The 12,913-nt window shown below is 49.5% G+C and overlaps 2 protein-coding genes and 1 pseudogene across 3 annotated transcripts in view; all 3 read right to left on the reverse strand.

Annotated features, from left to right (window-relative positions):
- Positions 1-2,909: 2,909 nt before the first annotated feature.
- LOC106149993 (ubiquitin carboxyl-terminal hydrolase 42-like) lies at positions 2,910-5,584 on the reverse strand. Its single transcript, XM_013521114.1, has 2 exons — positions 4,341-5,584; positions 2,910-3,300 (listed from the first exon to the last, which is right to left on the reverse strand). Exons 1-2 carry the CDS (start codon positions 4,970-4,972, stop codon positions 2,910-2,912), a joined length of 1,023 nt encoding a protein of 340 aa, XP_013376568.1. The 5' UTR covers positions 4,973-5,584.
- Positions 5,585-5,593: 9 nt separating this feature from the next.
- LOC106149995 lies at positions 5,594-10,221 on the reverse strand (annotated as a pseudogene).
- Positions 10,222-11,468: 1,247 nt separating this feature from the next.
- Positions 11,469-12,913, reverse strand: part of LOC106149996 (ubiquitin carboxyl-terminal hydrolase 42-like) — a 107,486-nt gene continuing 106,041 nt past the window's right edge. Inside the window, exons 5-6 of one of the 2 annotated variants that reach the window (XM_013521138.1) lie at positions 12,118-12,336; positions 11,469-12,006 (exon numbers count right to left, since the gene is read on the reverse strand). In XM_013521138.1, the coding sequence (XP_013376592.1) occupies positions 11,959-12,006; positions 12,118-12,336 (267 nt within the window). In that variant the 3' untranslated portion in view covers positions 11,469-11,958. Of the gene's footprint in view, positions 12,337-12,913 lie in introns of both variants that reach the window. The other variant, XM_013521137.1, reaches the window with a different exon arrangement.

The following is a 12,913-nucleotide window of genomic DNA, read 5'->3' on the forward strand; positions in this document are numbered from 1 at the left end:
AGGCAGTTCCAAGGAGGATCCTTGAGGGGAGATGGCAGCTCCACAGCCTCCGCAGCTGTCTTGCTGGGCCCGTTATCATCTGAAGTTTGTTTGGACCGACCCTGGACCCACACAAGCCTCCCCATCTCTGGGGTCCTGAAACACTTACAAGTAGTTTGATGTGGCCCCAAATGGACTCAAAGAAAGAGCTGTTCATAGATGAAGCACCACCTGCTGGGCCCCGCTGCACCCACCAGCCTGAACTCCACCTGTGGCTAATTCTTCTCAATGCTTAGATACTGCTTATACTCAGGAAGAAATTAGTTCTTTAGGCTTAGTTCATCCCCTGAGGATGCACAGATAGAGCATGTTAATTAACTGCACACTGATCTTCTATCGACAGTTCACCTTGAAGTTCACTGAAAATCACCCTTGCTGATTGGCTGGAGACACATAAGGAAGGACAGTCTCCTTTCACCGGCTGAATGGTTCACCACCCGCTTTACCTCCCAAGTGCACAGCATGAAGCAGGAGTCCCCTCCTCCCAGGACCACAGAATAGGAGTGATTCAGGCACAGTCTTGACACCGAGAAGGTTCTGCTCTAAGTCACCTGGACCTCCTCCCAACAGAGTGGCCGTGTCAGGTGAGGGGCATGACCCAGCCTCACCATGACCTCTAGCCCTAGGTGCTCAGTTCTTGGGATGGGCTCTGCTGTCTGGGTTGGGGACACGGACGTCTCATCCCAGATGCTTATCCAATGACTGCAGATTCTGACTGTGAGAGCCTTGCTGGCTTCCTCAGGGAGGGAGCAGGTAGGAAACAGCCACCGCCCTCCCTTTGCCAAGGCTGCGCTAGTCCTAGCAAGCTGATGGGGAAAGAGGTCCCCGCGCTCTCCAGTGCTGGCTTGGAGCTCAGCGCCCCGCCCCTGCTGCTGTTTCCACAGCTCCACCCCAGGCCTTGGGTTTTCCTCAGAAGTGAAATGCCCTCTCTGTCCCCCCTCAGTGCTTCTACAAAGAGAATGGGGAGACAGGAAAGTACTTGCCTTATCTAGTGCATTTTTTGTTTGAGGCCAAGGTTTTAATCACCTGGAAGGCAAAGGTTAGGAAACATTTGAATGACTTTGTACAATTTGTAGTGTCTGTGCTCTGGGTGTGCATTAAGTGGTTACAGTTAGACTTAGTTTTCCTGTAGTTTAACACTGGCTGCCTGCACTCAGCCCGTCAGGCTGAGTGAGCACAGGCTGGCACAAGCACTGCTGCAGGTGTCCTCCTGAAAGCAAAATGGGTTTCCATGACACTGGAAGGCCACTGTTTTCAGGGAAGATGCCTGGAGAGGCTGGCCCTGGGGAACAGGCCACGCCTGCCCCGTCACACTGCTGAGTTCTCACAGCAGGATGAACAGGCTTCAGGCCACGGCCAAAGAAATGCACCGGATTTGGATGGAGCCAGAGCTCAGGAGTTTGCAAGAGAAAGGGGAGTGTTCAAAGGACATGGAGGCAAGGCTATAGGACATGGCAGAGTGTCGCCCTCAGCCAGGGCCCCTCTCAGGAGGCCTGGAGCCCACAGACGAGTTGGCTGCCAATCAGTCATCAGTGCCCCTGGACTAGGGGCGGACTCGGCCACTGCTCAGACACGACCTGCCTGCGGCACCTGCAGTGGACAAGTGGGCTCAGCCCTGAATGCCATGCCAGCACCAAGTCGGACCACTTGCTGTCCCCAGATCGGCGGTCTCTGGGGCTTGACCAGCCCAGCCAGGATGAGGGACTCTGACAATGCAGCGACTCTGCCCGACACGCAGACCTAATCGTCTCAATATCTGATCCTCAGGTACCACATGGAGCTGAGAAGGACCAATTCCCTTCCGCAAATCGCTGAAATGTTAATGTGAACCTAGAGCAAATGCCACATTCCCTCCAGTCCTGGCAGCAGGTGTCAGCCTGTACCCCTGTGGTGGTCTCAGCGTTTCTCAGGCCAGCTTCTCTTCACACCCATGACAACTGCACCCAACCAGGGACCACAGGAGCCACGGGCCTCCCCTGCCTGGGCCTCCCCAAGGTAACACATTTCTCCGCAGTGTCTAGGGCAGGGCCTGGCAAACTTCCTTTTCTGTGAAAGGCCACGTGACAAACACTTAGAGTATGATGGGTGTCCCTCTCAGCTGCAACTTCTCACCTCTGTCAAGAGTGCCAGCAGCACGCAGAACACGGGCTGTGCTTCAGCTAAAGTCTACAGACACTGATACCTGAATTTCACACGTTCTTCAGGTGAAACATACTACTGTTCCTCTTTGGAAGTTTTGAAAACATGAAAGCCATTCTTACCTCACAGGTGATGTGAGACAGGTGCAGGGCCAGCTTTGGCCTTCGAGAAGCAGCTTGCCAACCTGTGCCCCAGGCCCCGAATCCTATCGCTTTCATTCTTAACAAGCTTCTGAAGGATCCTCGGCAGGGAACCAGTTAGAAAGGGGGAGGGGCTGTCCAAGAGCAATCAGAGCACAAACAGCTGCTAAATTATGAAAAGACACAGTCTACACTCAAGAATCCAAGGCGCCCAGTAGCCTGAAGTGAGTCAGTAATGCCAGGAGCCTCAAAGGCATCACTGGTAGAGGTGGCCGCTAATATTTCCAATGTCCCATGTGGTCACATTATGAGTTAGGATACACTGTGAGTGCTTTAAGGAATCAGCAGAGTAAAGCAAATAATGCAAAAGCATTGCTACCAAAAATGCTTGGAAAACACAGAAGTTTTCTCTTGTGAGCAAATACTCAGACAACCGGAACGCCATAAATTCTAGGTCCACGTCACCATCCTTCAGTGCTAATGGAGCAGCATCAAGTACCCAAACCACACAGGGAAAACGATTCACACAGTTTGGGAGTCAACAGGGGTGAGGCCGGAGCCCTGCGTTACTCCAGTGCCCTTTCAAGGCACTTAAGGTTCCATCTCCATGTGTGAGTTGCCATTTCCAGAAAAACTTATCAAGAGTTTTTCTCTTCTCAGTTCGAAGAATCTCCTCTTACCCTGGCCATACTCCACCGGGTGGCATCTGTCGGCCCTGCTCTCCATCCTTAAATGCTTGGTTTTCTTTTGGAAAAGGCTGTTGACCTCCACAGCCAGGCCATTGGCGAACAGAAAGCTCCCCTCAGGTCTCCAGAAATGGTTGACAGTCTCATATCTTAAGACCTTCAGTAAGTACAATCTTGGTTCTTTTACAGAATCTTCTGATTTCCCTGAGCGCCTCCTCTTTTTCTTCTTCTTCTTTTTGTGTCTGCAGAGGTCAGCGTCAGAATACACTACCAGAACACATGGATCCAGCCGATACCTGCAGAAGCAGCGGCCAGAAATTAGCAACCCAAACACCAGCACCACCTCAGACAGGACCTGGCACTGTCGTGACCACTTACTGAGGATGCTCAATGTACAGGCACAGGTAAATGCTTATCTAGTTAAAAACTGGTTGTCTCCTTTCAGCAGTAGTAACCCAGGGCCATAAATTCACCAGCTTCATGGCCAGGAGGACTTAAGTGACATCTCTTGAAATCAGTGACAGAAAGAAAGAAAAAGAAAGAGAAAGAAAGAAGGAAAGATGGAAAGAAAGAGAATGAGACAACATTCTGCCATGTGTCTCAGGCACAGAGGAGGAAGAGACTTGTGATTTGATTTCCTTTTCCCCCCGAAGTAACCACTGCCTATTTTCATATGGCTTTGGCAATTTTTGCTAAGATTCATTTTAAAACACACCATCTAGAAAACACAGGGATTCCACGCATGCTGACTTGGCGTGAACCAGTTGGTTTCAAGGCAACTGCCAGGGCTGGGCACATGGCTCACTGGCAGAGCACTTGCCTCCTGGACACAAGGCTCTGGGTGTGATCCGCAGCAAAACACACACACATGCACACACACACACACTCACACTCACACACAAAATCAACATACTTAGAATTTTAAAAACACAGAGACATTTAGGTTTCATATTGAGAATTGGAGAGAAAGGCCAAGAAAATAAATGATGCCCTCAGACCTCCATTCTAGGCAGCAGGCAAATATCAACAGAACCGTGCCCTCCCATTTTCTGCCAACTGTGTAGTCACTAAATTTGAAAACAATATATCAGAAACTGTGACTACCCCTGACAACCGATCTTAAAGTCAGAGATCCCCAGGTTACTTCTACAGAACTCACCTTTTCTCCAAGGAGAGTTACAGAGCATTGACTGAGAAGGGCGAAGTGAGACGTTCTGTGATACATGAAATAGGACAGAACTTAAAAGCTGCACCGTTTCAGAAATGGGTAGAAACTGAGGTCTCAGGACTCACGGAGAGGAGGAATTCAGACCCTGCTGGTAGAGCCCACCCTCACCTGTAGCCAAGCTCTTGGTGTTTGTCTTTCGATTTCTTTTTCTTCTTTGATTTTTTGCGGCTCTTCACCTTAGGCTCGTCCAGGTCTCTCGGCAGGCTCCTGTGGGCTTTCTTCTCCAGGTGACTGTCCCTACTTTCTGTGCTCTCGTACCTGCGTTTGCATGACTTTACGCTTTCGTGTTCATGAAGCCGATCCGAGAGGCCACCATTGTGGTCAGCTCCGAAGGCCACCTTCTCCTGGGGATAGTGCTTTTGGTGCAGAGGGAAAGGAGCTGCAGCTCCTGTGTGTGGGCTGTGGAGGTGGGTCTGCTCCCTCACTGGGATCTGCTCCCAGCCCTTCCTGGCCCGGGAGGAGTCCTTGTGTGGCCGCGTCATACTGGGCTCCCTGACTGCGTAGGGGGTGTACCTGTCGGGGTAGTACCTGCTCCTGTCCTGCGGCATCTTCTCAGGGTAGTGCTTCTCCCGGAGCCAGGCGCGCTCACTGTGTGAGTGGTGGTATAGGCTCCGGTCCTGGACAGCCCTGCTCCTGGTTGGTGAGTGGTGGTAGCTGTACCTGCTCATACTGAGGTGCTTGCTGGGGCTGACTCTCTCACCATAGCATACAAGGTGATGGCTCCTCTTGTAGTGCTCCATGGCGTGGCCCTTGTGCTTGCTGTGCCTTCTGGTGAAGGAGCGCCACTTTTCGTGACAATGGTCTTCAGTCCTGCTCAGACTCCTGCTCCAACTTCTACACCGATTCCTACTCCGACTCTGACTCCGACTCCTCCCTTTGTGGACATGTTCCTCCCTGGAGGAGCGGTCTCAGTGGTTACGATGATGTCCTTTTCTAAGGCTGCTGATTTTCTCTTTAACTGGAGGGTGATCTGGAACTTCTTTCCAGCCTTACCTTCGCTGCACTTCTCCGAGACTGTGCTCAGGGTCTCCTTCAGGATGGGCTCCTGTGGTCCTTGGTGGCGGGGCAGAGGGCAGCGGGACAGCAGATACACCTGTGCTCTGGGTCAGGACCTCTGCGTCACCACACTCTTCTCCTCTCAGGTAAACTGAGAGCTCATGCGCACATTTACCTTCCGAATGTGTGTGGGGAGCCGGGCTCAGCTTCTCTGCTTTTTCTTCTGGACCAGAATCCTGCAGGCTCTCAATTAAAAGCCCTTTGACCTCTCGGGGGGTTTCACTGGTGTTGTGTGTTAAGTTCCCAGTGTCACAGAGTTCAGGAAGTGGATCATCCCCCATGCTTGTCTTGTTGGTGTTACAGAGGTTGTTTACGGTGGGCAAAGACTCATCAGGCTTGGATGAACTGTTTTTGGAGACCAGTTCTTCGGTTGAGTTGACGCTGCTGTCGGGACAGTAAAGCCCTCTTAACCATGCTGCACAGACTTGTGACAGACTCCAGTTTGTCATGGGAACCAGCAGCGGCACTCCCGGTCTCAAGTTCCGCAGCAAGGTCCCCTGACGGACTTCTCTCTGTTCCAGGTGGACTGCATCCCCGCCAAAAGAAAGAGACAAGCCAGTAGTTAGCAGGACTGCTACAGAGGTTTTGTCATGGCTTACATTTACTAAATATTTTATCACTTTAACTATAGCTGGCTACAAGCCACTATCAGGCTATCATTTGTGGACAGCAAGTTTTCTCATTGAGGAAGAATAAAATGTATATCAACCCTGTTTTTCAGCAACAATAATTCTGCAGCTCTTTGCTTTTCCTGCTTCCAGATGGACTTCTTATTCTTAAGAACTAAGTCTGAACCAAAGAGCTGAGTGACAATGGGTTTCTGCCTCTCCTGGCCCCCTTCTTCCTCTTGGAGCCTCAGAAGCAGAGCAGCTCTTTCCCAACAGAGCCAAGAGCTCCTTGAATTATGGAAAGCAGAGAATCACTGAGGCTCTGGGAAAACCTCCTGTAGGAAATGCGGGCTGCCCTTGGCAGCTGGGCAGCCTCTGACGCACTCTCAAGGTTAGCTGACAGCTGTAGGAAGCCCTAGAAGACCTACTGTTATCTCCACTCCTCAGGGAGGAGATGACCTGTACCAGGACCCCATGGGAAGTCAGTTGCCATGAGTGTACTATAAGGTCCCTTGGGGCTCACACGAAGGAAGGTGCTTTGGCTGCGGACATACATGGCCTTATGTATGCGAATGTGTAATCATTCTCTGCACATTGAAAGAAACAAGGGGAAAGTCACTGTGTGAATGACAGTACTTCCAGCCATTCTCTCTTAAGGTAAAGTGGGAAGCATGTCCTCTGCCTCTCCGTTCTTCGTAAACAGTTCCACAACCCTAACTCTGTTCTCAGGGCCATCCAAGGTTGCCACAGCGCCATGGAAGAAGGCTCCTCCCCCGACATCCTCACATCCGCGTGGGTGAAAATCCCAGTTATATTATTGCTGCAGTTCTCACAGACACTACACTCTGGGAATCCAACAGCTGTGCAACTGAGAGATGGTCACACTGTGATGTGACTGGGAGCTCACTACATGTTGTTCACCACCACAGCACGACAGCCCAGATGGCAAATGTGGACGCAGTGTTTACGGTGAATGGTCACCCGGGACACCTACGGGCCTGTGGGCAGCCACCAGCTAATGCCCCGTGTGATGCCCTGTGTCCTGCAGCAGTAGTTTCACCTGCAGTTTCCACGCTAGTCAGCCATGGCTGCACTTCCAGTTCCTTTCCTCTTACTCCTGAGTCACATTACAGCTGCGCCAGTGTATTGATTTTTCTTAAAACTGAATGCGGGGGCAAATTATATTCTCTGTGAATTTACTTTCACATTTCTAGAGAGACCCTTACAAAATAGTTGCTTCATGACAGTTCAGGGACTCCTCTTCCTCTAAACTCAGTATGCCCATCACACACTCACTCATCACTGAAAAGACGACATGAGAAAGCACGTGGAAGCGGACGCGGAAGTGGGCACAGGCACTGTGAGCCAGAGCAGGCGGCGCAGAAGAAAACAAGCGGTCGCAGACTGTTCTCTAACTCTTCTCAAAGGCAAATGAGCATATCCTATAGACTGTTTTTCAAATCTGGGGGCTCAGGATGTTCAGAGTAACAGTTTTACAGAGTTAAAACGCTGACACATCCACTCAGCGTTGGATTTTATACTGTGAAATTCACTTCCTCTGAGTTTATTCTTACTTTACCTGGTTTCATCTGTTGAGCCTTTTACTTCGTCGCTAAGCCTGAAGGTCTCTAAAGGTTTGTCTTGCAGAATAGAAGGCAAAGAAGCAGCTGGTAACTACAATAAAAAACAAAGACTTTTCAACACTAGCTGTGAGCTCCATGCTGACCGAAATCTGGCTGAGTGAACGGGCCACAGATGAGGCTCAAAGCCAAGCCTTCCCCAACCAACTCACGGCCCCAGGAAGACCGTTTGCTTTAGAAAAGAGATTTTCTGAGTGCAAAACAGGCTGGACTTGGCAACTGGCACCCTCAAATGACAGGCCGTTTTCCTTTGGGTCACTGTCTATACTGTTAGCACCATTTAAAGTGACAGGTTCTTGAAGCTCATGTGGCGGGGCCTCCTCGTCTTTGGCGTCATGGCCAGCATGGTGAGCTGTGGCCATTCTGCCCACAACGTTCCCCTTTGCCAGGCCCTTGGAACCCTTGTTGGACTCTTTGGATGACTGCATCCTAGGGGACCAGCACACTGGAGCTCACCTTGGACTTGCCATTTATCACTGCTTGGAGCAGGACGCGCTTGGGGAGAGTGGCTTTGCTGTTTTACTAGAAATCAACACTGACAGTGCATTCAGGGTGGACTATATCGCAGAGCAGCTGATGGCGGTAGGAGGAACAGGCTTGTTAGGGGCCTCCCCGGAGTTGCTGTGTTGGTTAGGCTGAGACTGCGCTTGGTGAACAGGCTTGTCCTGAATGCTGATGGTGAGGTTTTGTTCCTTAGGGTGCTCTGCAATCGCAGGGTGGCAGCTAACTCCTGTAGGAGTGTCAGCAGGACTAATCCTGCTGACACGGGGACTTCCATTCGGACTGGCCATGGAACTTCTTGGCCTGGTCCTGTTCAAATGAGGTGATTTCTGCAAGGAAGAAAGCCACAGCCAGGTCAGCACTCCAGTCAGGGTCTGCTCCAGCCATCGGCCTGCCCACTTTGGTCTTGTGACTGACGGGTTACACAAATCATGAACACCGCCCTTTTCTTTCATCTGCTCTATCCACGTGCACTTTTCACAGGCCCTAATTTTCTTGAAGTTAATCCACACACAGGACTAACATGTCTGTCAGAGCATACCCCTCCTGGCACAGGTTCACATATGTTTTCCTTGGCTGGTTTCCAGGGAGGCCTTCACTGCAGATAGAAGTAAGGTCAGCTTGCTGACCTCCAAGCAAGGGGAAAGCACATGGGCAGAAGGAAAGGCTGCTTCAGGTACTGCATGTGAGGTTACGACTGCGTGCCTCCACCCAGTGGTGTCTCGGCATTCTACTCATACAGATCTGTTGCTCTATCTTCTATTGCTACCGCTGAACCTCTGTGACAACACAGGTGACGCTGGTTCACAGACGAATAGTGTTTGGCCTGTTGGTGTTTCCTTAAATATCTGAATTAGTTGCTGCCTTTAAAAAACCAAACAACTCTTGAAAAGTCAATTGGGCTGAGGATATAGCTCAGCAATGTAGCGCCTGCCTGGCAAGCACAAGGTCATGAGTTTGGTACCCAGTACCAAAAAAAAAAGAAGCTTATCACAGCTGCCCCTTTCCCTACACACATACTTTCTGCTTTGCCTGTCCCCCACTGTCACCATGAAGCAGAGCCCAACTCAAGCTGGCTCTCAGCCCAGCTCATAAAGGCATTTAACAGAGCCCAATATCTACCAAAAAAAAAAAAAAACATTCAGCTAGATAATCTAAATGAAACTCAAACTCTGTATATTTTAATTTGTTTTTTGAAATAAGACTTCAGTTCACTTTGTAGGCCAGGCTGCCTATAAACTTGCTGTGTAGTCCAGCTTGGACTGTAAAACCTGAGAAGTTGTAAAACCTGACAGCAACAATGACCTAGTGTAGTTCAAGCTGCAGATGGCCTGGGCATGGAGTCCCAGGGAGTCTGGATGGTAGGCCCCACCCTGCGGATCATGTGAGGACTCTTGGGCACAAAGGCACATGGTCACGGTCACACCCTCAGGGACAGCACACTCCTAAGACAGCTACAGGGACATAAACTGTCCTTGTGACAGGATCACTTTCCTGATGTCTACCATGAGTTACAAACTCACCTATCCGACCCCTGAGTAGAGCCCAAGTCCACAGTGGGTGCTAACCTTAAGATATACTCGCACCACATGTTCCTCTCAACCATACTATTGATGCTGAAATTCCTGTATATTTAACATTTTGAAATGAAGGGTCTGCATAACCTTTTTTGACAAGTCCAGGTATAGAGAAGGTTTGAGGATAGACCTTAGAGTGAGGTAAAAATCACACGCCACCTCTAAAGTGTTACCTTTCTCGTGTGAGAGGGAAGCTGTGGGCCAGTAAGCCCGGATGCAGCCTGCTTGTTGGTGACACCCCGACGAGTGGTGATGGGGTGGGAAGAGGACTGGCCGGGGAGACGGGTGGAATGCGTAAGTTCATTTACATTTTTCACATCATGGGACTTAGGGACAAAGAATGAGAGGGCTTATGATGATGAAGGGCATCTTAGTAGAGAGGGATTTATAAACAAATTTCCTCAGAAAGACACTGATGGCAAAGATACTGCTTCTCAGTCACTGTGCACAGAGCCATCCGGTGTATTAGCTGCTTTAGGGGTGTGGGTCAGTGTCGGGGTGCTCAGCTCAAGACACAAACGCAGCTGGGCAAAGGAAACAGTTTTTTTTTGTTTGTTTGTTTGTTTGTTTTTGTCTTTTTGAAACAGGATCTTGCTACGCAGTACAGGCTGGCCTTGAGCTGACTCTGTAGCCCAGGCTGGTCTCGAACTTGCAAGAATCTTCCTGCCTCAGCCCCTGAGTGCTGGGATTCCAGGCATGTGCCATCACACCTGGCAGGAAACAGTATTTTTAAACTCTGTGTTCTGCGGACGCTGCTATTGGAAGTCTAGTTTTTCTGTTTGCATTTTTAAATTAAAAATATATAACATTTTAGAAAACCCATAGTGTCCAGAAAAAAAGGGAAAAACACATCTAACCCTCAGAGATGGTTCCCCTTTGACTGGACAGGTCGTCCCCCATCTTTCACCCAACACCAGGGTTTGATATTTCGAACTGCTTTCCCTCTGCATACACTCAGCACTTTCCCAAAGCATTAAAGAAAAGGTTTATAACAGTCAGTCTTGGCAGGGGATGGGCCACATAGCAAGACACTATCTCCAAAAAGAAAGAAAAGAAAAAATCACTCTTAACAATGGCATAAAATTTCAACACATCGTTCTGCCATTGTTGAACATTTTAGGTTATTCTTAATCTCAAGCTACCATATTTACAAAGAACACCTTGGGTCAGGGATGTAGCTCAGTGGCACAGCGCCTGCCTGGCAAGTGCGACGTTGTGAGTTCGATTCCTGGTACCAATAAAAAAGGACACCTTGTGGGTTAGGTCATGGCTCAGTGGTAGCAATTGCCTCACTTGCTCATGGCCCTGGGTTCTATTCCCAGCATGGACAAAACAGGGTTGGGGGACACCGTGGGGTACACATCAGATTTTTTTTCCAAAAGTGGAATTGTAAGTCAGCTTGCAGCTACAGCAGGATCAGCCCAACTGCTGGTCCCAGCCCAGGCCGATGCCTAACCAGCACTGTGCTCAGCACTAGGGAGGTGCTGGGTGGGACCATGCAGGGTGCTCAGAGCGCCCTTCTCAAGCCCTCCACCCAGGGCCTCCACATCCCCAGGTCCGTTCCGTCTGCTGCCAGTAGCATAAGCCACCCGCTCCCAGCTGTCACATTTCCCTTCCTCTGCATGTGCAGCACTGAGTGCCAAAGAGCAGCAAGCTGACGCAAGCTCATAATCCGTACTCAGAAGTGGCCTCGGTACTCTGCACACATGCGTCAGGGTAATCCTTAAACTCTGGTTTTTAAAACATGACTCAAGGGCTGGGGATATAGCTCAGCAGCACAGCACCTGCCTGACAAGCACAAGGTCCGGAGTTTGATCCCTGGTACCAGAAATAAATACATGAATAAATAAAAAAAAAAAACTCAAAATGGAATTGAATGTGGATGACATGAAAAGAAATGACATTACAGAGAGTGTGGTAACTTGTTTTCATGACAGTACCTGATATAAAAGAGCACATATGCTTGTTGGCTGAGTACCGATCTAGTATCACTAGGAGATACGGTGGAGTCATTCATTTGATACCACAGGCTGAGGTTGAACCTCCTTGGGTGAAGGGACCTGGGCCCGTGGTAAGCGGCAACACGGTGAAAAGAAGACACCAGGGACCAGGCTGATGGCGCAGATCCGATTTTATTGTAGAAGTATCAGGTGTTTTATAGAGCAGGCTAGAGGCGTGGCAATAGAAGCGGGCTAGGGGCATGGTTTGGAGGCGGTACTATTGGCAGGGGGGCGGTGCGGAAGTAAGAGGTCAGAGCGGGACAGCCTAGGCGAGGCGACTCACTCAGTCTGCCAAGGACATGACGAGTCTAATTATGCTCAGACTTGCTCCTCCGCCACAGCCGTCAACCAGACCTCTGGACCCCTTTTTCCCACGACAGGCCATTGCTAGCCTGCAAAAGACAGCCAGTAAGAGGGAAAGGTTAGATTTTGTCAGGTTAACAAGGACAGAATAAAAAGAATAAGAAAAAGAAGCGTTCACACTTCAATTGTAAAACTCCCACCTTCCCCCCAAAGAATGCTAGTGCTTGCTCTCCTACAGAGTCTATGTAAAAGCAATGAGCAAAATCCACACGGCTCACTTTCACGTAACAGAAGTAATGGCCTGTACGGCAACTGTATCCACTGTGGACCAGCACTGCGTACAAAGCATAAATAACGGGTTCTCCATTTGGTTCAGACATGTACGGCCGAATATCAAGATACTCAGGATATTTCACATCCTAAACAGAGATGGACAAAGGAGAAAGCCATGTCATTTGTAAAGGCACCAACGGCTCCCCATATTCAGATGCAGGGTATTTAGGGTGTCCCAGGAAACCCGCACAACGCTGCACAGTGATGTTCCAGCAGAAACCCAGTGCATTTCATCACTTTTCAAAGGACACGATTAACCTGGAAGACACCTGATCTAAGGGTAGTGAAGGCATTCTCGCTGTCCTTAATTTCCTTAAGTAAGGATCCACTGTGACTATCACATATCAAATCCATGATACAAGACAGTCACAAAATGACAACTCTGGACATTCACCACCAGTTATTTTAATTTTAATTAATTTGGTTTTTTGAGACAGGGTCTTAGTATGCAGTTCAGGCTGACCTTGAAATCACTGTGTAGCCTAGGCTGACCTTGCAGCAGTCCTCCTGCCTCAGCTGCCCTAGTGCTGGGGTTACAGGCATATGCCATCCTGCCAGGCTACTTAAAATTATTTAAGAATGTATTAGTTATTTCTCTTCAATGTCACTGCATTTTTTACTTGTTTTTTTGAAATAAGACTTCACTATGTAGACCAGGCTGGC

Source organism: Chinchilla lanigera, unplaced genomic scaffold (assembly GCF_000276665.1).
Source record: "Chinchilla lanigera isolate Chin_1 unplaced genomic scaffold, ChiLan1.0 scaffold00059, whole genome shotgun sequence".
NCBI lineage: Eukaryota > Metazoa > Chordata > Mammalia > Rodentia > Chinchillidae > Chinchilla > Chinchilla lanigera.

What these genes read in the sequence shown, in the direction of transcription:
- LOC106149993 (XM_013521114.1), bottom strand. Translation starts at nt 4,972, where the DNA reads ATGGAGCACTACAAGAGGAGCCATCACCTTGTATGCTATGGTGAGAGA. An exon ending in CACCAAGAGCTTGGCTACAG is followed by an intron (nt 3,301 to 4,340) that starts GTGAGGGTGGGC and finishes CTGCTTCTGCAG; the next exon opens with GTATCGGCTGGATCCATGTG.